A 25,555-nucleotide genomic window follows, 5' to 3' on the forward strand; every position below is an offset into this window, starting at 1 on the left:
TTGCTTGATTTCATAATCGCCGCATTTTCGTTGCAAAAAAGTCCCACATATCTTAGCAGAAAGTTGAAAAATGTTGCGTTTACTTCACACAAGAGCAGCCATTTCCCCCTGTTGCCATGGGAATGTTATGAAGTGACGTAATTACGCGACGTGAACGTCATCGAAAAAGCTGCAAACCCCGCGATGAAGCCACGATGGAACCGCAGTTTTTGCAAGTTCCCGCAATTTCGTCGCATAAAATTGCATAAATATCCCGCATATTCCATCGCATTTTTTAAGAAAACGTGCCGCATAATCAAGGATTTTTTCCCGCAACAATCACAAAAAAACGCCAAGGACAGCCGTATGATGGAAGATTACATGTCCTGGTGGGGACTTTAGGAGTCAGGAGAGAACATAAGTAAGGAGGCAGTTTACACAGTATGACCTTAAAAAAGAAAAAATATACCAATGCTCCAACATGCGATTGTGCAAAGAAGGCCGACCAACACTCATAGAGAATGTTGTCTGCTTATGGTACATCATAGAGAAGATCTCATCTGTTACCTTTATTGACCTCTGTTGGCAGAACACAGAAACTGCAACAGCAGCACTGGCTCACGGTGAAGCCTCAGTGGCTGAGGACTTGTGATCCAGTTGGACATTACCCAACACTGAGTGAATATAAAGAATCTCAACATTTGGTTAAGCAGCATTGGACTTAGGGCTGGGCGATATGTAGAAAATCAAATATCACGATATTTTTGACCAAATACCTCGATATCGATACTGCAACGATATTGTAGTGTTAATTATTGGTGCTTTCACAAAATATTCTCTATCTTCATACAGTAGCTGCTGGCAGGCCTGATGCATCCTCGAGGCTGCCTGTCTTCTGTGGATAGTAAAGTCAGGAGAAGTCTAGTCAGTAAAATATCAACACAATTACTGATGTATTTCCTTCATTTACATTCCTGGCATTTTTATTTAGGATTTACTTTAGTCTGATTTATTTGCAAGGTTTAAAACATGATCACAATTCATAAATTCCTTGTCTGTTATTGAAATAATATTTGATAAATTGTAATATAACGTTAATTGCTGTGATATATTCCCTATTTTGCCCAGCGGACCCTGGTGTCCCTGGACCCAAACACTTGACTGAAGCGATGTGTAGTTTTAACTTAATCTTGGAGACACGGACCTACACAGGACCCTTCGCCGTAGCCTGACGTGCTCCTCTCACAGCGACGCAGCGACGCACGTTGCTCGGCTGTGGCTTGGCAGCGTTGCATTTCCCTCAATTCCTTTTCCTGATCAGCCATTTCTTTCTACAACAGTCAAGAACCATTTTGCAATTATGTAAGCATATAATGTAATCTGAAAACTGCTGCCCTGGTTAAAAAAACAATGCAACTGATCTCAGCTGGTATTCTCTCTGGAATGGAGTGGAATGGAAATTTCTAAGTGACCCCAAACTTTTGACCGGTAGTGTGTGTATATATATGTATATATATATATATATATATATATATATGTATATACATATATATATATATAATATCCTCCTCTGATATTTATATATGAAGGCAAACAGTCCAATGTCTGTTCTACGTATTCTATTTCTATAGGATAATGTCGGATGCAGGTGGATCACTGCTTGCTGTCTGACAGGAAGCAGCATGTGAAGCTGGGGAAACACGTCTCCGACTCACAGACCATCAGCACCAGATCCCCTCAGGGCTGTGTTCTTTCCCCCCTACTCTTCTCCCTGTACACCAACAGCTGCACCTCCAGTCACCAGTCCGTCAAGCTTCTGAAGTTCGCGGACGACACCTCCCTCATCGGACTCATCTCTGATGGAGACGAGTCCGCCTACAGGTGGGAGGCTGACCACCTGGTGACCTGGTGCAACCAAAACAATCTAGAGCTCAACGCTCTAAAGACAGTGGAGATGGTTGTGGACTTCAGGAAGAACCCAGCCCCACCTGCCCCCATCACCCTCTGTGGCTCCACAATTGACACTGTGGAGTCTTTCCGCTTCCTGGGAACTACCATCTCCCAGGACCTCAAGTGGGAGCTGAACATCAGCTCCCTCGTCAAGAAAGCACAACAGAGGATGTACTTCCTGCGGCAGCTGAAGAAAGTCAACCTGCCAAAGACAATGATGGTGCACTTCTACACAGCCATCATTGAGTCCATCCTCACATCCTCCATCACCATCTGGTACGCTGCTGCCACAGCCAAGGACAAGGGCAGACTGCATTCATTCGGTCTGCAGAGAAGGTGATTGGCTGTAATCTGCCGCCGCTCCAGGACCTTTACGCCACCAGGACTCTGAAGCGTGCTGGTAAGATTGTGGCCGACCCCTCCCACCCCGGACACAGACTCTTTGAGACACTCCCCTCTGGCAGGAGGCTGAGGTCCATCAGGACCAAAACCTCACGTCACATGAACAGCTTTTTCCCCTCCGCCACTAGCCTTATTAACAAGGCCCGGAAACCACCCTGACTCTCCATCCCTGGCTCTTCATGCCACTGTTCTCTCTCTGCTGTAATGCTCTTTGCTCTTTATTTATTTTTTTAATCTTTATTTTTAATTTAATTTAATAAATACTGTGTACATATACTTATATTGTTTATACCTATACTTATATTGTTTAATTTTCCATCTAGAGAATGTGTGACGTGCACTAACAACACCAAAACAAATTCCTTGTATGTGTTAAAAAACGTACATGGCTGATTTGATTCTGATTCTGTTTCTAGACCTTTACCGGCAACCGGCATTCGCGGGAAAAATCAGATTAGGTGTGGACCATATTTCCGCTCAGAGGGGTGCTTGTGATGTGAAATTGTTTTCTCTGTACATGAAATCCTCTGTAGTGTGTAAATATGTTTTTGACTTGATCTCTAAATACTTCTCACTAGTTATCTTCATTCTGATGTTCGCATTTGCTGTTAAAATACTGCAATACCCACACTTTGTTCGTACACCACCCTATTTTACAAGTAGTAGTTTCGTCCTAACTGGCGCGAAATGGAAACTACTAGATGCGTCAAGTGAGCCTAACTCCTGTAGAAAATAGCGGAAGTAAAGAGAGTTTGCCTTAGAAATAAAAGAATCACGCACTCTCAAGGCAGCTCGCCAACGTAACTAGATTTATTCTGAAAGGTATTGACCGGATGTAGATTTCTTATGTTTGCTGCGAACCGTGCTTCAAGAAACACGCTGTTCAGTGCTTCAGCAGAGTGAATGAGTAAAGTAACACTAGCTATGTAAGACGTTTGCACGGTTTTAAGAGCTAAGGCAATATAACGTTACATATTTTTATTTTATTGCGATAACTGCGACCCTTCTCACTCAGAAACGACCTCTAGCCAGCTTACTGTTAACGGTAACTTTATATTACTAATAACCTTACGTTAACTTGCGAACAGTTATTTTGTGGAGCAAAATATAGCTACCTGTTCTATTAACGTAGCTAAATTAACGTAACGTTACTTCGAAACGTTAAATTTAGTTAGCCACATCATCCAAGTCGGTTGCTTTTGTCAAAGATGAGCAGGTAAGTTACATTATTTTTCATTGAGTGACTCGTAGTCAAAGTATCTCAACGTGTAACGTTTCTATGCTAACCTTATCAGCTAAACATCACGGATTGACATGCATGATGGGTTCGTTTTTCTTTAACGTTAACTGTAAATGTGTTTTCCTAATACGGAGGCCTAACGTTAATACTGAACGCCTTCTCCTTATTGCTCTCCAAGACTCTTTCCAAGCACATAAAAGGCTTTTCTCTCTCAAATGTTGTGCACATACAGTATGTATTTAAACGTCCGTAATTCAGTAACCATGGGCGTACATTTCATCTAACAGTTCGGGGGGGGGGGGGTGTTATGTAACATGGAGACCATTATCCTTCAAGTTGAATTAGGTTCATAGGTTTACCACGTGGTCATATTATAATTATTAAATTAAATTGCCAGTTTTCCTTCACATAAAGATTAGGTTTTGTCTGGGACAGGATGTCTCTTACTTATATTCAACTGCAGTTGATCTGCCACTTAAAACCCTATAGACCTTTTTCACAGCAGACATGTTGACATGTCATAGTAGGAAAAGCACAGGTGTATTCAAACCTATAATGATGGCTGCATTCCACTTAGGAGAGACCCTGGTGTTGTGCATGCTGACTCACTGAAATAGCTTAACTGGGACACTTGATGGAATTGAGCCATCATTTAAGATTATCAATTTCAGCTGTGCTTTTCCTACTATGACAAGTCTGCTGTGAAAAAGGTCCATCGAGCAAAACCCAACGGTAGATCTACATAATTAACCTAGTACAAGTTCACACTAATGGCTTGCTCAAAGGGAATATTTGTGTCGTGCCCATTTAGTGAGTTTGATCGCGGGATCACATTTTGATAATTTGTGTTTACTTGCACTACTACTAAAGAATCAGACATTGTCTTTGTGGCTCTCTGTGACTGATTTCTCCTCGGGGGACAGGGCTTCTGTGAGCCTTAGTTTGTTGTCTAGAAGAAACTTTGAGCCTTCCGCCTCCTTCTCTTATCTCAAACCCTCAGAGATAAGCGTGATTTATAGCCTGGCGTGCTCATACTCAGATTCTAGTCATAATGAGTCTGATTCTGCTCCGTTGGGCTGTGATTATGGGGCGTGTTTGAACCGAACCAGGAAAGAAAATGCCTCTGCACTCCATTGGATAGACCTACAACCAATCAGAGCAACAGAGACAGACGTTGCCAGAAGCTGCCAGTCAAAAGCAGGCTTCGACAGAGCAAAGGCAGAGGCGGCAGTTTCTGTGTTGTGCGGACGGTTGTGGCAATGTGTATACATACGTGATCGCGGTTCTCTGTTCCTCTTTTTTTTAAATGAATGCGCTGTCGATATCTTCAATGGCGGAATCTACACATCTCAGTTCTCCAGCGGCAGCTGTCTTTGTCGTAAACCAATTCAAGCCAAGCGCTCTCTGGTGACGTGGTTGATTATGTTACTGTTGATCATCTGTCCATCATCGTATAAAGCCCGCCCTGACTATTTGATTGGTCCGAACAGCTCTGGTTGGAGCGTAGTTGCTCTACAACGGATCAAGTCCAGACCGAACTTCCCGACCACAGGAGCCGTTTAGCTCAGACTTGCCGAGTACAAATAAGAGTAGTTGGTGCGTTTTCAAGGTTGCATCATGTTCTTACCACAATCGAAACCGCTCCATAGTTTTTTAAATTGAAAGCTACTGGTACCACCTATTTACGGGGGTCTCTGTATGCTGCTTTAGTCCGCTTTTGGTGTGTTAGTGTGGCCTTTTTTGTGACAGCCTGTGGCACACCTGTGTAACAATGATGCAGTTTAATCAGCATCTTGACATGCCGCGCCTGTCAGGTGGATGGATTATCGTGGCCAAGGAGCAGTGCTCACTGGCATGGATTTAAACACATTTGTGCACAACATTTGAGAGAAGAAAAGCCGTAGATGTTTTAATTTCCCTGGTTACAGACGTATAGGTCTCAGTCATGTTCTGCAAAGTGATTTTCCCAACATGTGAATGGAATTAGTCCTGCCTCCTGTAAAACCAGCAAGAAAAAAATTCACCCTCTGGCTTTGATTTTGGGTTCTTTCTTCGTGCTGACAGTGTGAAGGAAGAAACTCGAAGTGGGTCCCCTCATTGCCCCAAACCTGATGAATCTGAGGAGCCGCTGGGCACAGCCATGGAGACTGGAGCTGAAAACGGTCAGTCACAAAGGACCCCAGTCTGTGACTTCAAGGGGCTAACTGGGGGATTTCCTTGAGCCAATCCAACTTTAATAGTGTTACTGTCCTAACTTAAGGTTGACCTAATGAGGAGATGATGTATTTTAGTCATAAGTTCTACTCAGGCGCTCCGCCCAGGTAGATAAAATCCGTATTACATTGTTTTCCCCCAATCAACGATGTATTTTTTTTTACAGCTCACCCAGCCCCACCCCCTCGTGAAATTGCGCGTGCATGACACATCATCAACATTCACTTCAGGCTAAGAGGCTTCGTGTTGTTAGTAGTAGTAGACTAGACTTAGACTTCTCTTTATTGATCCTTTTGGGATGACTCCCGCAAGGAAATTAGATATCCAGCAGCAGATTTTAGCAGCTTACAAAACACTTTAAATAAAGAGGTATAAAAAAAATACAGTATAAGAGTAACAATAACAAACTTTTAGCTAAATATTTTTTACAAAAAGTAAACAGTAAACAACAACAATAAACTACAGATAAATAAAGATAAATATATAGCTATATCCGAGCACCGTTAGCCTTTACAACAGAGCTGCTTCACTACACTTGTTAGATATCGTTTCATTCCAGAGTTCTCTGTTGACGTGCGTTTGTCGCTGTGTGCTCGTGGTGGAAAATGAATGTAAACAAAGTTGCGTGCAGGTCGCCTCAAGGCCAGGCTAATGTTAGAAGTCTCTCTAGGGGACATAACGTGTAACAACAACCACATGCTTATTGTGGCATTGACAATGCATGAGCCTGAGTAGTGTAGTACATATTATTTAACAGGCTGCAATTGAGCATTAAATATTTGAATATTAAAAAGGAGGCTGCTGCTAACCGAGCCTTCAGTTCTCCGTGCCTGTATCCATGAACTGTATTTATGGCCTTTAGCCCGAGTAAAACCTGAGATTTTATTAAGTTGACTGTAAAAGTTTTAAACTACAACTCAGTTGTTTGAATGACAGAAATCTGTTCAGATGAGCTCTTAATGGCTGCAACACAGGCATGCATGGTACAAAACAGCATGTTTAGGATCCCCCAAACACAGATTGAAACACTTTTTAAAGAACAAACAAGGATCCATAACAAACAAAACCAGAACTAACTTCAGATAGTCTCACTCTTACACGATTTAACAGGATTTAGGAGGAGACGGTGTTAACATGTAGCCTAACTGTCTGTATGAATCATAGTATAGTTGTTAATATAGGCCTATATAACATTTGGGCTCCGGGAAATCAGGTATTTGCACCCCAAGTAAAATCTCAACCTGTGGGGAACAGTTATTACACGAGTAAACTTACCTGTGCAGGAAACTAATGGGCGTTGGATCAAGTTTGAAAAGATATGGAACTGTTTGGAAAATGATGACGTGTGGACTTCTTCGGCCAGTGACCCAGCTTGACTCTCACTGTTTGTTTCTTTAAAGATGTCGATGTGAAATCTGAGGAAATGACATCTGAAGTGGTCATCACTGAGGCAATGGAGGAAGAAGAGAAGCAGCTGATGGAGGAAGGGGAGAGGAAAGAAAAGGAGATGATGGAAAAGGTGTGTTGCTCATTCATTCTTCATGATGTGTGTTCTCTCCCCTTTTTTGCGTTTTACGATTTGCACCGTAATATTTTTATTTGTAATCTTCTGCATGTGTGTGTAACAAGCATAGTGTGCGCGCGCTGTGCACGAGCCTAGGCACATTTTACTAATGCTCTGTTAAAATAACAATGAAATGCTGCGCCCAGAATGCACCTGAACACACCTCCCTGTAAGACCAGCACGACCATGGCCGCACAGATGGGCGCAGGTGCGTTTGCTATTTAAACCACGTGGGTGCTGGGCGGGAAACTGACAAAGCAACTACTACCCGACTAGCAAAGACACTTGCGTCGGGTTTTGCGCTGGGTGCAAGATATTAAGTTATTAACAAAGTTCTTGTACGGCTGCTTGTGTTGAGACAGGGTTTAACATTTGACACCTTTAGCTTTGTTAAATACAAACTGTTTTGGAGGAGAACATATTCCTAAAAGTTGGGTATTGAAAAAAGTAATTTAGGTATAAAGAATCCTATCGTATTGGCAGTAGTATTACAAAAAATGTCATTAATGTATGATTGTTGTGCAACGCTTACCACAAGGCCCGGGAATCGCGGGAGAGGGATTCTCATGACCTGCGGTTCAAGAGACTGCAGCATTTGCTTCAGAAGAGCAACATCTACTCTAAATTCTTGCTGACTAAAATGGAGCAACAACATAATGAGGTAGTGTGTGTGTGTGTGTGTGCGTGCCAGTAACAACCTGCGCTGTGTCTGCAGGCGAAATCACTACTAACACCCCACACTTTTTTTTTTTTTTTTTTTTTTTTTCTGTCAACCATTGCAGGAGAAACTCAGGAAGGAAAAATGTGAAAAAAAGGCCAAGAAGGTAAGGGAAGTTTTACTGACGCTTTTGTTTCAGAGTAAATTAGAGTACTCTTATTCATAGCTGTGTGTTTTTGTCTTTTAAACGCAGAACACAAACGGTGCAGAGCCTGAGAAAGGTGAGCAGGTCTTCTGTTGGCTCTTATACTAAATACAGCATATACGCACTGATATTTACAAACTAACAGTTTAAGGAATATGCTTATGTAAACTTCAAATGCGTATAAGTATGTGTGACGTTTTTGACTCTATTCCCTGTCGAACTAGCTAAAAAGAAGAGGAGGAGGGACGAAGACTACAAAATAGCAGATGTCATGTCAAAAGAAGTAAGCTCTCGTTTGACTTTTATTCTGTCTTGGAACTTGGCATTTACTGATCTGCTCATTGGTTCTGCTTAATTTTGTCTTCCAGGAAATCCTGTCGCAAGCTAAGAAAACCAAAGTGGAGGAAATGGTAATGGTTCATTTTTGTTTTTACGAGATGTCAAGATATTTTAATGATCCACAAGGGTGAACATTGGCTATAGAAAACTAGGGCCACTGAAGGCAACACATCCAACCGTACGTGTGCGTATCAAACATTTGACTAGGACCAGGCACCGGCCCAGAAGAAACTAGAAGCCGAGGATATCGAGAAGATGAGCGACTCCAACGTAGACATCAAGAACCGTCTGTCGGAGACGGTGCGAGACACCGCCAAGCATCTGCTCCATCCGCACAGGAAGGTGAACGGCCAGCCGGTCCCCGCCCAGCAGCCGGAGCTCTTCACTGGAGGGGTCATGAGGTCCTACCAGATCGAAGGAATCGAGTGGCTGAGGGTGAGCAGTCGATGAAAATGAGATTGTGGAAGGTGATGTTTGTTTGATCGAGACTAGACACTAAGCCCTTCCCAATTCCAAAATTGGGAAGGGCTTAATGGCTTGACGGTAAACGTTGAAGTATGGATTTGATTGGCAGGGGTATTTTGCAGACTGTAGTGTTATAAGTTAGCAGTACACTTAATTAACCGGACCCAGGGTGAGTCTGAAAACGGCTGTTGTTGCCCAGTCAGCTCTGAGAGTCTGCTTTTTATTTATTTTTTAAAGATTATTTTTTGGGCTTTTCCGCCTTTATTTGACAGGACGGCTAAGTGAGAGAGGGGGAAGACATGCAGGAAATCATCAACAGTTTGTCATCAACAAACGGTTGGGATTTTTCCTGTCAGCTATGCGCTCGTGCTCCAGGAAAGTGAATACAAGTTTGCTTGGTATATGCCGCAATCATGTAAGGTTGGAAGCAGCAAAAAGTGAACCGCAGTCCAAGCTGGTAAACCTCCCCCACCCCCGCTGCTGTCCAGAGCGTGTCAACACTCAGTTTAGTGTTCGGCTGTTTTATTTAGTTTTTAATATCCAATGCTGTCCAAATTGCTCCAAAATCCAAACCCCAAGTACATTGGGTTCCCAGGAAACCAAGTGTGAAGTAGATTTGATGAAGGGCTCAAGAGATATTTGTGTGTAAACCAGCAGCCCTGTGGTGTTCGTCTGTCAGATGCTGTGGGAGAATGGCATCAACGGGATCCTGGCTGATGAGATGGGACTGGGAAAGACCATCCAGTGCATTGCTCACATTGCCATGATGATAGAAAAGAAAGTGCTGGGCCCCTTCCTGGTGGTGGCCCCTCTCTCCACTCTGCCAAACTGGATCAACGAATTTAAGCGCTTCACACCAGAGGTAGGAGGACCTGTTATTATCTCACCAGGCGCAGAAGTCTGAATGACTTTGTTGTCGGACTGCTCCTTGGAACACATGCCCACCTCAGCGAGTTAAAGCCAGCCTGCAGAACTGCAACACAAATGAACGTCCGTTACATTCGAGCCAAACGAGGTCACACGATGCTAGTCATGCCTATCGCCGCCAGGGAAAGCTCTGTATTTCTCCAGTATACCGGAGTTGCGGTGTCTAGTATTGGGACTCCAATTGCTTTTCTTAAACATGTCGACAGTGTTTGTGTAAATACTCTCACTGGCAGAGGGGCGAGACAAAGGTTCCGCCCTCTAGCTTTAAGTCAAGTTTGCATCTAACTTTCATTGCAGATTGGACAGGGCTCTTAGTTGAGTGAAATAGTCTTGCACCTTGTCTGTTAATGTCTGAGCAGTGCCATGTGTTTGTCCCAGGTGTCTGTGCTTCTTTACCATGGTACCCAGCCAGAGAGGGCCAAGCTGCTGAAGCAGATGCGCAGGCCTCAGGGGCCCCTAAGCATGTGTCCTGTGGTCGTCACCTCCTTTGAGATCGCCATGATTGACAGAAAATACCTACAGGTAGGATCCCTGTTCATCGTTTACTAAACAATAATCAACAGATCAGTATTTAACTATAGAGATGCATTAGTTGAGTTGGATCCCTTCGTCAATCAACAAAGCAATCGTCAACTATTTTTGATAATTGATTAACCCTTTGAGTCATTTGTCAAGCAAAAAATCCCAAAGCTTCTCAAATGTGATGATATTACTGCTTTTCATTCACATATCTGATTGTAAACTGAATATGTTTGTGTTTTGGACAAAATACATCATCTTGGGCTGTTTATTTTGTGACCTTTAACAAACAAATGGTCAATCGAGAAAACAATAGTTTTATTAATTGATATTAAGCCTTTTTTTTTTTTTTCCCTCCTGTTCTCATGTCGGCGTTGTGCTCCAGCGCTTTCAGTGGAAGTACCTGATAGTGGACGAAGGCCACAGGATCAAAAATCTCAACTGTCGGCTGGTGCGGGAGCTGAAGTTGCTGCCCACTGACAACAAGCTGCTGCTGACTGGCACGCCGCTGCAGAACAACCTGGCTGAGCTCTGGTCCCTCCTCAACTTCCTCCTGCCAGAGGTCTTTGATGACCTCAAGAGGTATGGATCCATGTCAATTTTCTTGTTGATTAGTAGAGTGCTGATCACAATACTGCTCAGACGCACTGCAGAGTTAGTGCCTGTGAACTCCATCACAGTGTTTTGTGAGGGCTGACTTTTGTACAGCAAAAGTGCTCATATTATGTTTTTTGGCTTTTCCCCTTTCCTTTGTGTTATATATCTTTTTGTGCACGTTATAGGTTTACAAAGTGAAAAAGCCCAAAGTCCCCCCCAAAGGGACTTACCATCTCCAACAGAAAACACTGTTCACAAACTGCTCCAAACAGCTCTATTGTAGTCCAGCCTTTACTTCAGAGACAAACGTGGTCACTTTGGAACACACGTTATAATGCTCACCTAGCTACTGTCAGGGCACGCCCTCATACTCTGCTACTGACTGGCTAGTAGTCCTTACCTAGGTACTGTCAGGACACGCCCTCATACTCTGCTACTGACTGGCTAGTAGTCCTTACCTAGCTACTGAGCATGTGTGACTCCCAACAAAGATGGAACAGAAGTGAGATGCCTCACTCTGTAGCTAAAACAGAGAGCTCAACACTACGAGTGTCACCAAAATTAAGTCACAATCTTGAATTTTGATTTAAAAAATGGAATCGCCGGTGCTGCCAAGCCCCCATGTCACGTCCGGTTGGCTTGCCAAGCAGAAAAATACACGTTGAAGTGCTGCGAGTCAACCTCCTCTAACTTAGCCAGAGCCAGTCAAAAGATAGCATGGCAACTGCAGATGCAGGAGACCCATCGACGGAACCTAAACCCCCTCCTCTTCATCATGATTTTCACGGAAACAGGGTAACAGCGCTGTTAAGATGTTTCACGGACCCTCCCCCTCTCACCCAAATTAGCCAACTCTGGCGGACTCGCGCTCTCCTCCTTTTCAACATGAAATAAAAATATAAAGTCATCAAATTTGCAGGTCACACATGGTGCATGTAGTTTTTAAAAATTACTGTTTGTCACAGTCTGGAGCCCTGGCAGTAGCAATACGGTTCCTATACAGTGTCCACACTGTTTTTAAGTTCATACGCTTAGGTTCTGTGCAAAAACGCTTAGGCACTGCCCCTAAGCTGTATAATGGTAGGGAATACCCTGTATATGCAGTTAGGTGTGACATTTCTCTTGCCAATTGTTCAGCATTAAGTCAATGCTCAGATTTAACCTTTTGTTGACATGTTTGCTGTGTAGCTTTGAGTCGTGGTTTGACATCGACACCATTAATGAAGCCGAGAGTGTGGTGGCTACTGAGCGAGAGCAGAACATCCTAAGCATGTTGCACCAGGTCAGTCCTCCAAACCATCACTACACAGTACAATCATTAGAGACTATTACACTTATATAAGTATTAAATAAGTGTTTGATATAAAAGTGTATGATATAAAATAAAAAATCTTCAAATTCCATTTATAAGATGCAAATTGGTGGAGGGAAGTGTTTCCCAAGAGTCTGAATCAGAGATCTGCTCTCAGGAGAAGAGAAGTGATGTACTGAGGCAGCTTCAGCAGGAGATCTTCATTATTAAAAATGATAATGTAGTTCTCTTCTTGTTGCTCATAAGGATCAGCCTCCTTTTTTATTTGGTACACAGTGATGAGTCTATCTCCCGCAATGAAACACAAATCACAACGATGAACTAAAGTGTGTGTGTGTGTGTGGTGTCCATCACAGTCATCATGAGTCTTCTGTCCCCCAGACACCGGCATGCTGTAATATAAGAAACATACGATCTATCCCATCATATATCTACACACACACACTTTTTTCATCAATGGTGTTGATAACTCTCTTGGATTGGGCCTGTAAGGGTTTTGTGCATTTTTCTAAAGGTTTTCTTTGTTTCAGATTCTGACTCCGTTCCTGCTGAGGAGGCTGAAGTCGGACGTTACGCTGGATGTTCCTCCTAAGAAGGAGATCGTTGTTTTTGCTCCTTTGACAGCCAAACAGGAGGCCTTTTACACTGCTGTGGTCAACAAAACTATTGCCAAGATGCTGGGCAAGGAAAAGGTCTGTCTGTACTATAAATTGTTACACACTGGCTGCGTGGCGTTTCTGTTGTGCTTCAGCTGCGTGGATTTTTCTGTCTTTGCACACCAGAAAGGTGTCTGACGCGGCGCTGCTGCTGCTAGCCTTGTCTGTACACATGGATGTTTCCCATTAATAAAATGAAATACCATGTTCAACATAAATATATATTGATCTGATTACAGCAAAGACAACGTCGGCAGTATTGACGGCAAAATAGGCTACAGAATATTTCGTTCTGTATTGACAGGTGCAATATTAGAAAATCTTTTTTTTATTTTTTTTTATTTATATCTGCATTTATATCAAAACCTAGATACTTTCAAACATCAACATGTCATTTATTAATATGTATTTGTGTCAAAATGACATATAAACATCTTTTCCTATTCTATTTTGCCTGGAAACGCTTCCAACACGCTTGCGTGTCACGTGAAAAATAGACGTTGGTTCTATTTCTAGCATGCACACGTTTTAGTTTTTTCTGAGACGTGCGTGTCACGCAGGCAGTGTGTAAGCTCTAACCTGTTAACATAGGAGCCGAAATGTAAACGGACACGCCACGCAGCTGACACGCTCGCGCCACGCAGCCAGTGTGTAGCTGGCCTAAGTGGCAGACAGTACTGAAAAATGCTGAAATTGGTGATGCCAATTTGCCATTGTTAAAAATTGTAGTGCTTAACATGGGGAGGCACTACTGGTGAATGGGGCAAATATTCTAACTAACACATCACCATGAAACTTCCCCAGCTGATTACATTAAGACATAATTTTTTTGTATTACAAGTTTTCTGAACTTGTATGTTTAATTATGCAAATGAGGCATTATTTAATAAAATATTTGCTAATTTCCATAAATAAAGGTGTTTCGGTATTTTTCAACTTGTATCCTCTTTTCCCATGCATTGGTGTCTAAGTGAGTAATGTGAAAGAAAAGCCTTGAAATCTTTGGTCTAATATTGAGTGAGAATGCTGAAACTAGCAGCCATGTACTGGGCTGCAATGTAACCCTATAGGACGAATGTTCAGTGTCAGTCAGCCTCCACGAAAAGTGCTTTTTGCTGCTGACAGTGTAACATTATGGAAAGGATGCCTACCGAGAGAGACCTGTTTGTTAAAGAGTAACATCCTTTTGGTTTAACATGAAACGGCCCCGAAATCACCATCACCTAACCCACCAGACGCCATTTAACAGAAATGTCAATCACCATGAATAAAAGAGCCAGTAAAAGCTGACTGATGGAAACCGTCTGCTCTCTTGGTTTATTTAGACGGAGGCTCCTGTAGCGTTGACGTCAAGTGGCCGGCCGAAGCGTGGCAATCGAAAGGTGATCAACTACGGAGAAACGGATAGAGACGAAGAATTTGACGAAGAGAAATATCTTGAGGCGCTCTACAAGGAGCAGGGGGAGAGGTCAGCACTGCCTACACACACCTTCACTTGCTTATTTAGTTTTTGTCTGTTTTTGTTCTCAGCTTGTATATATATATTTGCAACCAGGGTGCGATTTTTCCAGGGATGCGTGGGATTTCCCCCTTTCTGGTCTTGCGTATCCCTGCCTCTGCTGTAGGGATGTAGCGATTACCGTGGTAACAGTAAACCACGGTAAAAATGTTGACTCTAACAATTACCGTTTTCATTTAAAATGTCATTATCACTGTGGATTACCACGGTGTGGAAACCACGTGTTCCCAGCTTCATCCCAGTCTCATGAAGTTGCCGCACGGGCGCACTGCGCTCAGACAGGAGAAGAGGACAGGACGCAGCCGCTCCGCTGTAAACAGACTTTTTTTCCTTTATCATTCCTTTCCCGTTTTCGGACTTGTTAAAGTGACGTTTGTAGCCCAGAACGTAAGTTAAAGGAACACGCCGACTTATTGGGACTTTGTCTTATTCACCGTAACCCCCAGAGTTAGACAAGTCCATACATACCCTTCTCGTGTCCGTGCGTGTTGTAACGCTGTAAACAGACTAGCCTGTGGAGCCACGTGCTTAGCTACTAAAGGTGTATTACACTGTTTGCTCCGTTATGGATATGTGTGCTGTAATAGATGTGGCTTATTCTCAGTTTGTGTTACTTAGCAATATGTTACATTTATGTTAATTATTACAAAGAAATGAATGTAATTCTTAGTATTGTTTCTTGTTGTATGCTGGTGGCTATAACATTTAGTTTTGGTAAATAATGTTCATGGTAAGTCAGATGCTTATTAATGTGCATTATTATTTGCTTATTTCAGAACCACATCCAACTTCACATGTAACGCCAAATACAACTTCATAGTTCATGTTGGAGTTGTAAATATATTTTCCTGGATCTCAAAGTCAGACATTCGGTTCTTACCGGACCCCCTACAGCGGGCCGGTGTCTCAGTAACCAGTTTTCAATAGTTTTTACAAGCCTATTGCCTATATATTTGTAATTATAATAAACACTGTTACACTTGTTGGAACTATTTCAGCTTATGTAGGCCTATCAGTGCTTTCTGAACATATTGAACACACTTTTAAAAATACCGCGATAACACCGAAAACCGTGATCATTTTGGTCACCATAACGTGAGGTTACATTTTCATACCGTTACATCCCTACTCTGCTGAATTATTTGTATCCCCGTTGGGGACAAAATGTACCCTTTAAGTACTGGTTGTATAAATTAATTAAGTAAAAGTAATGTTTTGAAAGCATGTTCTAGACCAGGGGTCTTCAACGTTTTTTTAATCCTGGGACCCCTTAACTGAAAGAGACGGATCAGGCGCCCCCTACTGCATACTTTTCAAAGAATTAACAATAATTTGGTGGTCCTCCTGCAGTAACTCTGAGGACCCCTCTGAGGGGTCCCGGACCCCTTGTTGAGGATCTCAGTTCTAGACAGCTGGCTGTGTGTCAGTCTAACTTGAATCCTCCTATCTCCTCCAGGCCCCCCCCGGTGCTGGATGTCCAGAGCCCGCTGGATGCCCAAATCAACCTGAAGCTGCAGAACATTCTCATGCTGCTGAAGAAATGCTGTAACCACCCCTACCTGTTGGAGTACCCCCTCGACCCTGCCACCCAGGAGTTTAAGGTAGCGCACAGTCACTTTTACTGGTTTGGTGTAGTAACGTGGAGCTACAGGTGCTGTTTCACTTGAGAGTATTCCCCAAGAAATTGTACAATTTTGATTTTTATTCAAGAAGGACGAAGGTACATGTAGATGAAGGACAGGAATTGAGTAGATGAATGGAAATGTATTTGGACTGGGACGTTTTGATTATTTCACGATACATGGGTGGAGATTTGATTCGCATTGTGATTTTCATTTACTGGGATTCTAGAAGTATTGCGATTCGATAGTATTTAGTGATTTTATTTTTGCTTTTTTTTATCAAAAACAAATATACTTCTAGAGATATCATTAGTCAGTCAGTCTAATTTATTTCATTTGTAAAAATGTACATAACATGTATTGTCTGCATTTTCTGCTTTCGCTCTGTTTTGCTGGAAGCGGATATGATGTAGTCACCATCAGCGGTACCGTGTAAACAGAAAATATTAAGCTGAATCTTTGCTAAAAATAAAGCATTTATTCTAGGGAAAAGAATCGATTTTTCGATCTCTCTTTCCCCCCCCCCCCATGTTCCCTGCTTGACATACTGTCCATCCTGCTGTCCTCCCTGCAGATTGATGAGCAGCTGGTGCAGAGCTCCGGGAAGTTTCTCATACTGGACAGACTGCTGCTTGCACTGAAGAAAAGGGGACATAAGGTGAGAAGGACCAGTAGCTAAATGTCAGCCGAACTGAAGTACTAATACTATCTAAGTAACTATTTATCAACTATTAATGATGAGTAGATCTGCTAAGTTGGGGTCCCAGTACTTACATTTTACCTCTGGTGGTTCAGGATATATCTACTGTAAGAGAAATCACCTGCTGGGTTAATCACAAAAAAAAAAACATACAACTTGCTACGTGAACACCCCAGGGATCAAACCACTGACCTTCCGATTAGTAGATGACCACCTAGCCTCTACCCCCTGAGCCACAGCCGCCAGTATTTACAGTACATATGCATACATATACACATGTAAACAAACAGTTTTATGAGTTGTGATTGTTGAAGCAGCGTCTCACCCATCTTTCCCCCGTCTGCGTCTCCTGGTTATCCTATAGAGAGCTGCTGCTCCTCCAACTAAAAGTTCTGTAAAACTAAAGGCATGTACAGTATTAGTGCAGTAATCTCAGGTACACCTGCTTGCTTATCGTTTAATATTCCATCTAGAGAATGTGTGACGTGCACCAACATCAGCAAAACAAATTCCTTGTATGTGTTAAACGTACTTGGCAATACAACCCTTTCTGATTGATGCTGCTGGTGTGTGAACAATCCTCTGCCAATGCTGTTTGTTGTCCTGTTATATTCTCCAGTATGTCGGCGTATTTCTGACTTGTATGTGTGATGGATTTGTTGTTGCGATCCAGGTTCTGATCTTCAGTCAGTTTACGACCATCTTGGATCTGTTGATGGATTATTGCTATCTGCGGGGCTTCCAGTACAGCCGACTTGATGGCAACATGTCCTACCCCGAAAGAGACGAAAATGTGAGTTTTGAACAAGTTGAAGAAGGCTGTGCAGAAAGGTTTTGTGTATATTTGCTGTCTTTTTTTTTTTTTTTTTTTTTTGGACACCTTTTAACGCACCTGTGTCCATTGATTTGGTCCAGCGCGCCGGTCCATAGTTTGATAAGTCAGAAAGCGATGCAGCGCTGCATCTATGCACTGCACTCACCTGAGGTTTTTCTCAGTAATCCGTTACCTCGGGGTCTCAGCACATTATTTTGACCAACAGTGGGAACTTCGGGTGAATGCTTTGACTGTTACGTCGACCACTTGCTACAAGTAGTCAGACAGAGGGGCATTGAACATAAAGTCAGTACACTGACAACGGTGCACGCAGCATGATTACAGCAGCCAGGAAACTCCTGTTCGAGCATATGCCTTGCGTCGCATAGCGCCTCCACCGAGCAGTTCATCAGTTTCGCTCACACTTTGTTTAGATACATTTTTTGTATCACCCTGTTTTGATTTAGAAGGGGATCTTCATATTTATTTTGATGTGATTTTGATATTTTGTGTGACACAGTGACCATAGTTACATTACATTGTTCCATTTAGCACCATTTGTGTCTTTTGCTGTAATGCATGAGTTCCATTGCCTTTTTTTTTTTTTAAATCTAGTGTTCATGTAATGTCATACCTTAGCAGTGAAATTAATTAATGCATAATAATCGTGAAACTGATTATTTTTCAGACTATAATCGTTGCATCCCTACACCCTTCACTTTACCAACATATGAGGCCACCGTGTCTTGAGAAGCTTGTGGTTTTATTGCTCACTTTAAACTCCCTTTACGTCTTTTGCTATCTCTTTTTTTCTCACTTTTCTTCACAGCCGCCCTCACAAGCTACTCTCAGCGCTTGCTCTCTTTGTGTGACCACACAGCCACTGACGTAGCTCACTCAACCGGCCATTCTCGCTCTGATTTATGCTACTGTTGTAAGTGGGTTGCAGTTAACCGACATATCGCAGTGATGCGTTGCTGCTTCCACAAAATTCCTAGCGTCACAGCCCTAGTGTTCAGTTAACCTTTCCAAGTGTAAAATGGGACACTACATTGTGTTAGTTATGTTACATTAAGGTCGATATGTCCATCCGTTGTTTCTTGATGGGCAAGAGTTGAGTTTGCCATATTATGCGCGTAGCATATTTTTTTGAGCATACAGTACGTTTTGAGGTTATTCTGGAGAATATTCTAGACAGCATTTGTTGTTTTGGATTGATCCAATAATAATAAACATTTGCATGAAGCAAGCATATTTGTCCGCTCCCACGTTAAGAGCATCTATTTTAAAGTCCACTTGGAACAGATAAAAAATGTGATAAATTTGCGATTAATCGCAAGTTACTCTGGACAATTAAATATTTTGCTCTATTGACAGCCCTAGTATATTGTAGTAGCATTTTTTGAGCAGGTTACTGTTGATGGCTCTGGGTATATTCAGCTGATTAGGAGAGATACAATTCTGAGGCTCTTGTGTGGATTAAGAATTGGCACGCAACACATTGCCCTCAGTAGACTTTAGATTGTGTCCGTAATTACTTATCATCAGGTTCTTCTTCCCCAGATGACCAAATTCGCCAACGATCCCGAGGTCTTTCTGTTCCTGCTGAGCACCAGAGCGGGAGGACTTGGGATCAACCTGACAACTGCTGATACTGTTATCATCTTCGACAGTGACTGGGTGGGTGTAGTAAACCCGTGTTCTGAAGCTAAGTGTTCCCAGTGCATGTGTTTTGTTGGTCAGTGTGTGTGTGTTTATGCTTCACTCTCCTCTCAGAACCCCCAGGCAGACCTGCAGGCTCAGGACCGCTGTCACCGAATCGGGCAAACCAAACCTGTGGTGGTGTACCGCCTCGTCACGGCCAACACTATCGACCAAAAGATCCTGGAGAAGGCCTCAGCCAAAAGGAAACTGGAGCAGATGGTCATTCACAAGAGTGAGTGGCTTCACTTTAATGGGATACCTAGATGTGCAGGTTTCAAGTTTTTTCCCAGATGCACAACTATTTCAGAAGGAGCCGTTGTTACTGAAACTCAAACATCAATTGACACGCAATCACAAGGTAATGTAACTCAATGGAAGCCAAACAGCGTTGATAACCGCGCTAAAAAGCGAGTGTGCGTCTTGATAACACGCCAATAATGGCATACGAATTGGTGTGTCATACATACACCACTTCATGAGATCAGTCTGATTTTAAAACGGTGCCTGAACCAATGCTTTTTTTTTCTTTTCTTTTTTTTAAAGTAAAAAAAAATAGAGCACCAAACGTCAGACTGCGACATTAAAGAACAGCTTGTTTATTGCTAAGGCCACATGGTCAAATTAAATACTGTAATAACAATAACTTATTTCACCAGTAAATTGCTGTTAAACTACAAAACAATCCCCAGATGCGAAACGGGTATTTTACAATAACTTTGAATGCACCACGAGGCTCAGGCTACCAGTTTCAGTGAACGCACAGTCTGTGTTTTTTTCCGTAAACGGCAGCTGCAGTCTGTTACGTCCCGGTGTTAGTCCTCTACAGTGAAATACAGTCACACTTTACACCGTTTAACTTTAGCTGTCAGCATTTTAACCGTGTTTAATCCAGCTGCTAGCTAACGGTAGGCTAACGTTACCTGCTGCCAAGTGTAGTGTTAACTAGGGTCACATGCAGCGATGCTTCTATTGCCTCTAACGTCTGTTTCCGACCATCGGAGAGAAGCGCAGACATTTCAGTGTCACCGAAATTAGCCGGTATATACCGGTCGTTATGCTATATTGGCACCGGGTTTCGGTACCCAACCCTAGGTGGAAGGTACACCACTGCGAGGAAAACCGATGTATACTCTCTGCAAGGGTGGTCTGAAATATATTCCAAATGTGGACTTTTGATGATTTGATTTCTTTTGTTGCTTTTCTCCGCAGATAAGTTCAAAGGTGGGAGGGCAGAGCTGAACCAAAGTAAAAGCTGCATTGATCTGGATGAGCTGAAGGAGCTGCTCAAAGCCAGAGGCACTGAGAAGTAAGAAATCATCCTCTACTCTATATACTCTATATTTAGAGAATGTAAAGAATAACCAAAACTGGTTCTTTACTGGGACAAACGTGTCAACATGAGTGGAGTGTGACATTTGGCTGTAACTTTGTTCCACTCAGGGAGGTGAAAGCATCAAGGGGGAAGGTGATCAGCGACCAGGACCTGGAGCTTTTGTTGGATCGCAGTGACTTGCTGGGTGAGGAGACGCACCACTCCTTCAGGTTTCAGGGGGGACTTGCAGAAGAACTGACTGCAGGGCAGCAGAGTTTCTAGTTATTTAGGTTCCCCTACTAACAGGCTTATGTGTTTTACAGCAAAAAGCACTTCTGTAACTCTTCAAGGCCCTTAAATATACAAAATCCACATTACATTTTAAAAAGAACATCTCAATGTTTGCAAAACACAGAATACTGTCTGGCTATTTGTCTGAAATAGTTCTTTTTCGACCAAATAGTTCCCGGAACCAGAAAGCATAGTCATTCCAACAAACGGTTGTGTTTTATTTTTCCACCATCACAAAAGCTTAAAGGGATGGTTCGCAGTAATTTTACCCTAGGGTCCTTTGCACCATGACCTCGAGCCAAACTCAACCCGTCGTACTACACCGGTGAGCGTCAGAAGCGAATAGAAAAAAAAATGGCGGAGAGACTAGAACGACTCATTCTGTCAGTGTCTGAATGCCCAGTTCTCTGTGACCTCTCATCTGAGGGCTATAGAGATATAACAGACAGGCTGCTGCTGCCCAGGATGTTGATATGTCAGGTCGGTTTAATGTCAATAGTTTGATGTCTGTTGCTAACCAACTTAGCCATAGCAGGTATCCTATACATTGTTTTTGCACGGAAGAATTTTCTCATACTCCAAAATGAATCGATCTTTTACCCCTTTCTATAATTACACACTGTTTTGTTATTAAAAGTTTTAAGAATTCAGATTTATTAATCAGTACAATAGCAACGCTAACTACCGCTCTGATTGTAGGATAGGAACCGTCCGTTGCCTGTCGTACGAGTTCAGCTTTTTTTAATGCATCCGGATGACCAGCGGACCCGATTGTTTTCCGCACCGCACTTGTTCGCATCGGTTCGGACCCATTCGCGTGCGGTCTGCGACTCTCCATAGGAAATGAATGACTTCCGGTCGTTGGACAGCCGTATCTACTGTGCCGACGTGAAGGCGGCGTAAGACTTTTGTTTCGGTCATTAGGGTAAACTAAAGCTTTAAATACAGCTGTAATGTGTTGACTGCGTTGTCCCTTCAATTGTCATAGTACACTTTCTATTGACATTGACTCTTCTGTGTATTGACTACTTGCAGGTATACGTTGGGATTCATCTCTTATCTGAATTGACCATGGTTTAACTAGTGAGCTGAAGGCATGTGTTGTTTCTTTTCAGACAAAGGAAAGGGGAGAATGAAGAAAGAGAAAGTGGGAGTCTTCAGAGTGATCGATGCCAAAGACGCGTCAGAGATCACGTTGACCTGAAACGCTTCAGATATGAACTTATGACCCCAGTCCTTAGATGGCTCTCAACTGCTGTCACTTGTTAAAGTATAAAAAACCTAAAAACTGCTGTTTGTAGACCTTAAAAGTGTTTCTTTTTTTTGTCTTTTACTTCAGCTACCTTTTTAGTCTTTTCTTAAATGAGCTTTTTGTTTTAACTACTGTATCATTTCTTTAATATTGCCCAAATGCTGGCAGTGGCATTAGAACTATCAGAGGACATTAGAACCTGCCAGTGAAACGCACAAGACAACCTTTCATTTATTAAAAGCCATCCAAATGTAAATTAGACCAGTAGACTGACTGGTCTAGATGCTTTTTTTTTTTTATTTTACTTTTAGGATGCTGTTCACATTATTATTACATATTTTCCTTTTAAAATAAGTTTTCTTTGGCCTTCACGCGAACTGTCTGACTGTTAACATGCTTGTAAGTGCATCAGTTTTACAAGACAAAGTAGTCATGTTCACTTCAGAAACCGTCAGCCATTCAAAATAGATCTTTATTATAACAATGTTGTAATCTAAGCACTTTCCTGCAAGTTAAGCATACGTGTTCTTTTATATAAATAAACTGATATAACTTTGTTTTTCCCCAGCATTTGCTGAAAACCATTGTCCTGTCAGGTTCTCTTTCTAGCATTGAGTAGAAATGCTTGACTTTCAAACTTCCAAAAAATGTGACGCGTTACTGGAAGGCCTTTTCCAGTGCAGTTTGAGTCCCATTGGTTCTTGCCATACATATCGACAAACAGTCGACCTTTTTACATCCGTGAAAAGATCCTTGTTACATGTGAAAGCTGAACGGAAACTGTTTTTCAACTGCTCGCTCACTCGCTCAACTATAATTGTTTTACTTGAGTTAACGCCTTATTTACTTTGAATACATGTGTACTGAGTAGTAACGTCCCGCATATTCACATGCACTCACTCATTCATTTATTAATATTAGACTTTTAATTCTATTGTTTGCTCTAAAATATAAAAACGTCACTGTAGGCTGTAGGAAACTGATTGGAAAAAATACAAAACTTATTTACAATCAGTTTAGGATAAAATATTAGAAACATTTTTAGAAAAACACAGGACAAATAACAATTTAACAGCACCACAAACTACAACCTCCAAATAATCAGAACATTGAATTAACTCCTCTCTTAATAACACCTAAAACTCAACATTATAAGCTTCATGACAAAACCCAATACAATGCATACTAAGAGTCTGGTTTCCCTGCCTCTGGTTTGGGGGGTGTGGATGGAATGTGGGAGGGGGGGGGGGGGAAATAAATCATTTGTTTTTAGTTTAGTTTACTTGTCAACAAGTAAACACGACGTGAACATGCATTAAATAACGTTAACGTTACTCCGTGACACCCTGCCAGCACAGCTAAACACACACTCCTGTAAGGGCTAACGTAGCTAGAGCGAGGCGGTTGTTGTAGCGAGTACAACCCCGACAGGGTGATCAGGAAGGAGGTTTAACAAACTCTGAGTCTAACCCTGAACTCTGAGTAGATTTACTCTGAGATGGAAACTCTGAGTTTTCGGTTCCAGAACAGCTGATTTGAGTTGGTTCAATCAACTCAGAGTAGGTTAACTCAGAGTTAAGCGCGTGCGCCACCACAATAAAAAGGCAGCATGAATGGAGCCGTGATACGATTCACCATGGCAACAACCACAAACAAACTGGTCGGCGGAAATACTCATGCGCACATAGAGCGAGTTTGAACATGTATTTAGTTAAAAAAGTAACACAGCGGCTGCTGTAAAAGAGAATTGGTGTGGGAGAAAATTGCTGCTCGAGTCAATGCCTAAGCATTGACAGTGTATTAATTTCATATTTAATCAAAGGTAACCAATAATATTACTGGTGAAAAATGGAATGGTATTACACCTATTTCATTTAGGTGCAATCCTGCGGGCGAAAAAGTAAGATACTAATCCCATTCTGAGCCTGCAGCACCATGATTATTAACAGAAATATAATGTATAATCATTCTTTTTAATGGCTCTCACTCATGTGACACAGAATCTGCTGGGATGTAAAAGCATGTCCACGATGGATGTTACTGCTATGAGGACGGATAAGGTATCTACATATCTAATCGACTGTGAAGAAAATACCTCTCAAACCTCCCTTTCTGGAACAGAAAACCCAGAGTTTCTCTCATCTCAGGGTTAACAAACTCAGAGTTTTCACTAAAACGGACCCCTGGACCCAGACGCGAAGTGCTAACTTTATCACAAGCAATACAGTGTGTGTATATATATATTATATTTATATATAATCTATCTTTTCAATAAACTGTCTGTACACTTACAACGTTCTCAATGCTTCTGTTAACATGTTGGGACCCTCATTATGCTACCGTTGAAGTGTGGTGATATTTTGAGCCTTTTTAGTGGTATAAATAGCAATTTGTTTTGACTTTCCCTGGCTATAGCATCCAGCCCATTGCGCTGTACGGTAAGTATGGGGTCCACTCAGTCATCAGAGCTATACCCGTTGGGACAAACGTCTCACAGAATGTTTACAAGCAGATTTCTGCAAATACATTTTACATGTTAAAAAAAAAAACACAACAAATGCATGTAGAGCAGAAGAATTAGGAAAATACCCACTGAAAATAAACATCGAAGACTTTTTTAACCATCCAGCCCCCGAAACAGCCACCATTTCAAAACCTAGAGCTGAGCCCAGAAAAGAGCTCCCTATGTCAGCTGGTACTAGTCTATATCCTTGACGTTCCATATCCGGGGTTGCTAACGTTATTGGCATTTTTGGCATCCTTTGTGGTTAACCTTTCCTCAGATCTCTGCAGGGTAAATCCAGACAGCTAAATGTATACTTTATTAATCCCACAAGGGGAAATTACAATGTTTTCACCCTGTTATTACTAACAGGCCTGAATTACACACATGCTCAGTACCTATACATGCACTAATGGAGAGATGTCAGAGTGAGGGGGCTGCCCATGGCTGCCAAGGCCCAGGAAATGAACTGGCACTTCTCCAGATCCATCACCATACTTTGCTCCATATGGGGACTTGAACCAGCAACCCTCTGGTTCCCAACCCAACCCAACTCCCTACTGACTGAGCCACCCCTAGTGAGACCTGCTCATTAGAGGTTTCTTTCATTTAGTGAACTATTATACTGTGCAATTACATTACTGCGCAATACCTGTATACTGTGCAATATCATTACTCTCATTGTCCAATATCTATTACTCATTGAATATGATCACCACAATTGGGCAATATTCAAGTATTGTGCAATAATCCACACTGCATATCACACTGTATATAAAACCATACTTATTTTTTCATATGTATAGTGTCG

General features: G+C 42.1%; 1 protein-coding gene across 1 annotated transcript; it reads left to right on the plus strand.

Moving 5' to 3' along the window:
• Positions 1 to 3,197: 3,197 nt before the first annotated feature.
• hells (helicase, lymphoid specific) lies at positions 3,198 to 22,798 on the plus strand. The gene is made up of 23 exons (XM_078273836.1): positions 3,198 to 3,547; positions 5,636 to 5,733; positions 7,186 to 7,304; positions 7,888 to 8,010; positions 8,132 to 8,173; positions 8,261 to 8,288; positions 8,437 to 8,495; positions 8,581 to 8,622; positions 8,759 to 8,986; positions 9,696 to 9,878; positions 10,322 to 10,465; positions 10,848 to 11,044; positions 12,248 to 12,341; positions 12,902 to 13,063; positions 14,353 to 14,495; positions 16,003 to 16,147; positions 16,743 to 16,826; positions 17,542 to 17,661; positions 19,246 to 19,362; positions 19,459 to 19,618; positions 20,596 to 20,692; positions 20,827 to 20,903; positions 22,105 to 22,798. Exons 1-23 carry the CDS (start codon positions 3,540 to 3,542, stop codon positions 22,191 to 22,193), a joined length of 2,559 nt encoding a protein of 852 aa, XP_078129962.1. The 5' UTR covers positions 3,198 to 3,539; the 3' UTR covers positions 22,194 to 22,798.
• The last annotated feature ends 2,757 nt before the right edge of the window (positions 22,799 to 25,555 follow it).

The sequence above is a fragment of the Sander vitreus genome, chromosome 17 (genome assembly GCF_031162955.1).
Source record: "Sander vitreus isolate 19-12246 chromosome 17, sanVit1, whole genome shotgun sequence".
NCBI lineage: Eukaryota > Metazoa > Chordata > Actinopteri > Perciformes > Percidae > Sander > Sander vitreus.

Bases quoted from the DNA above. Each gene is read 5' to 3' on its own strand.
- hells (XM_078273836.1), top strand. The intron at 5,734-7,185 runs GTCAGTCACAAA...GTTTCTTTAAAG, and splicing joins GGAGACTGGAGCTGAAAACG to ATGTCGATGTGAAATCTGAG. The intron at 8,174-8,260 runs GTAAGGGAAGTT...TTTTAAACGCAG, and splicing joins GTGAAAAAAAGGCCAAGAAG to AACACAAACGGTGCAGAGCC.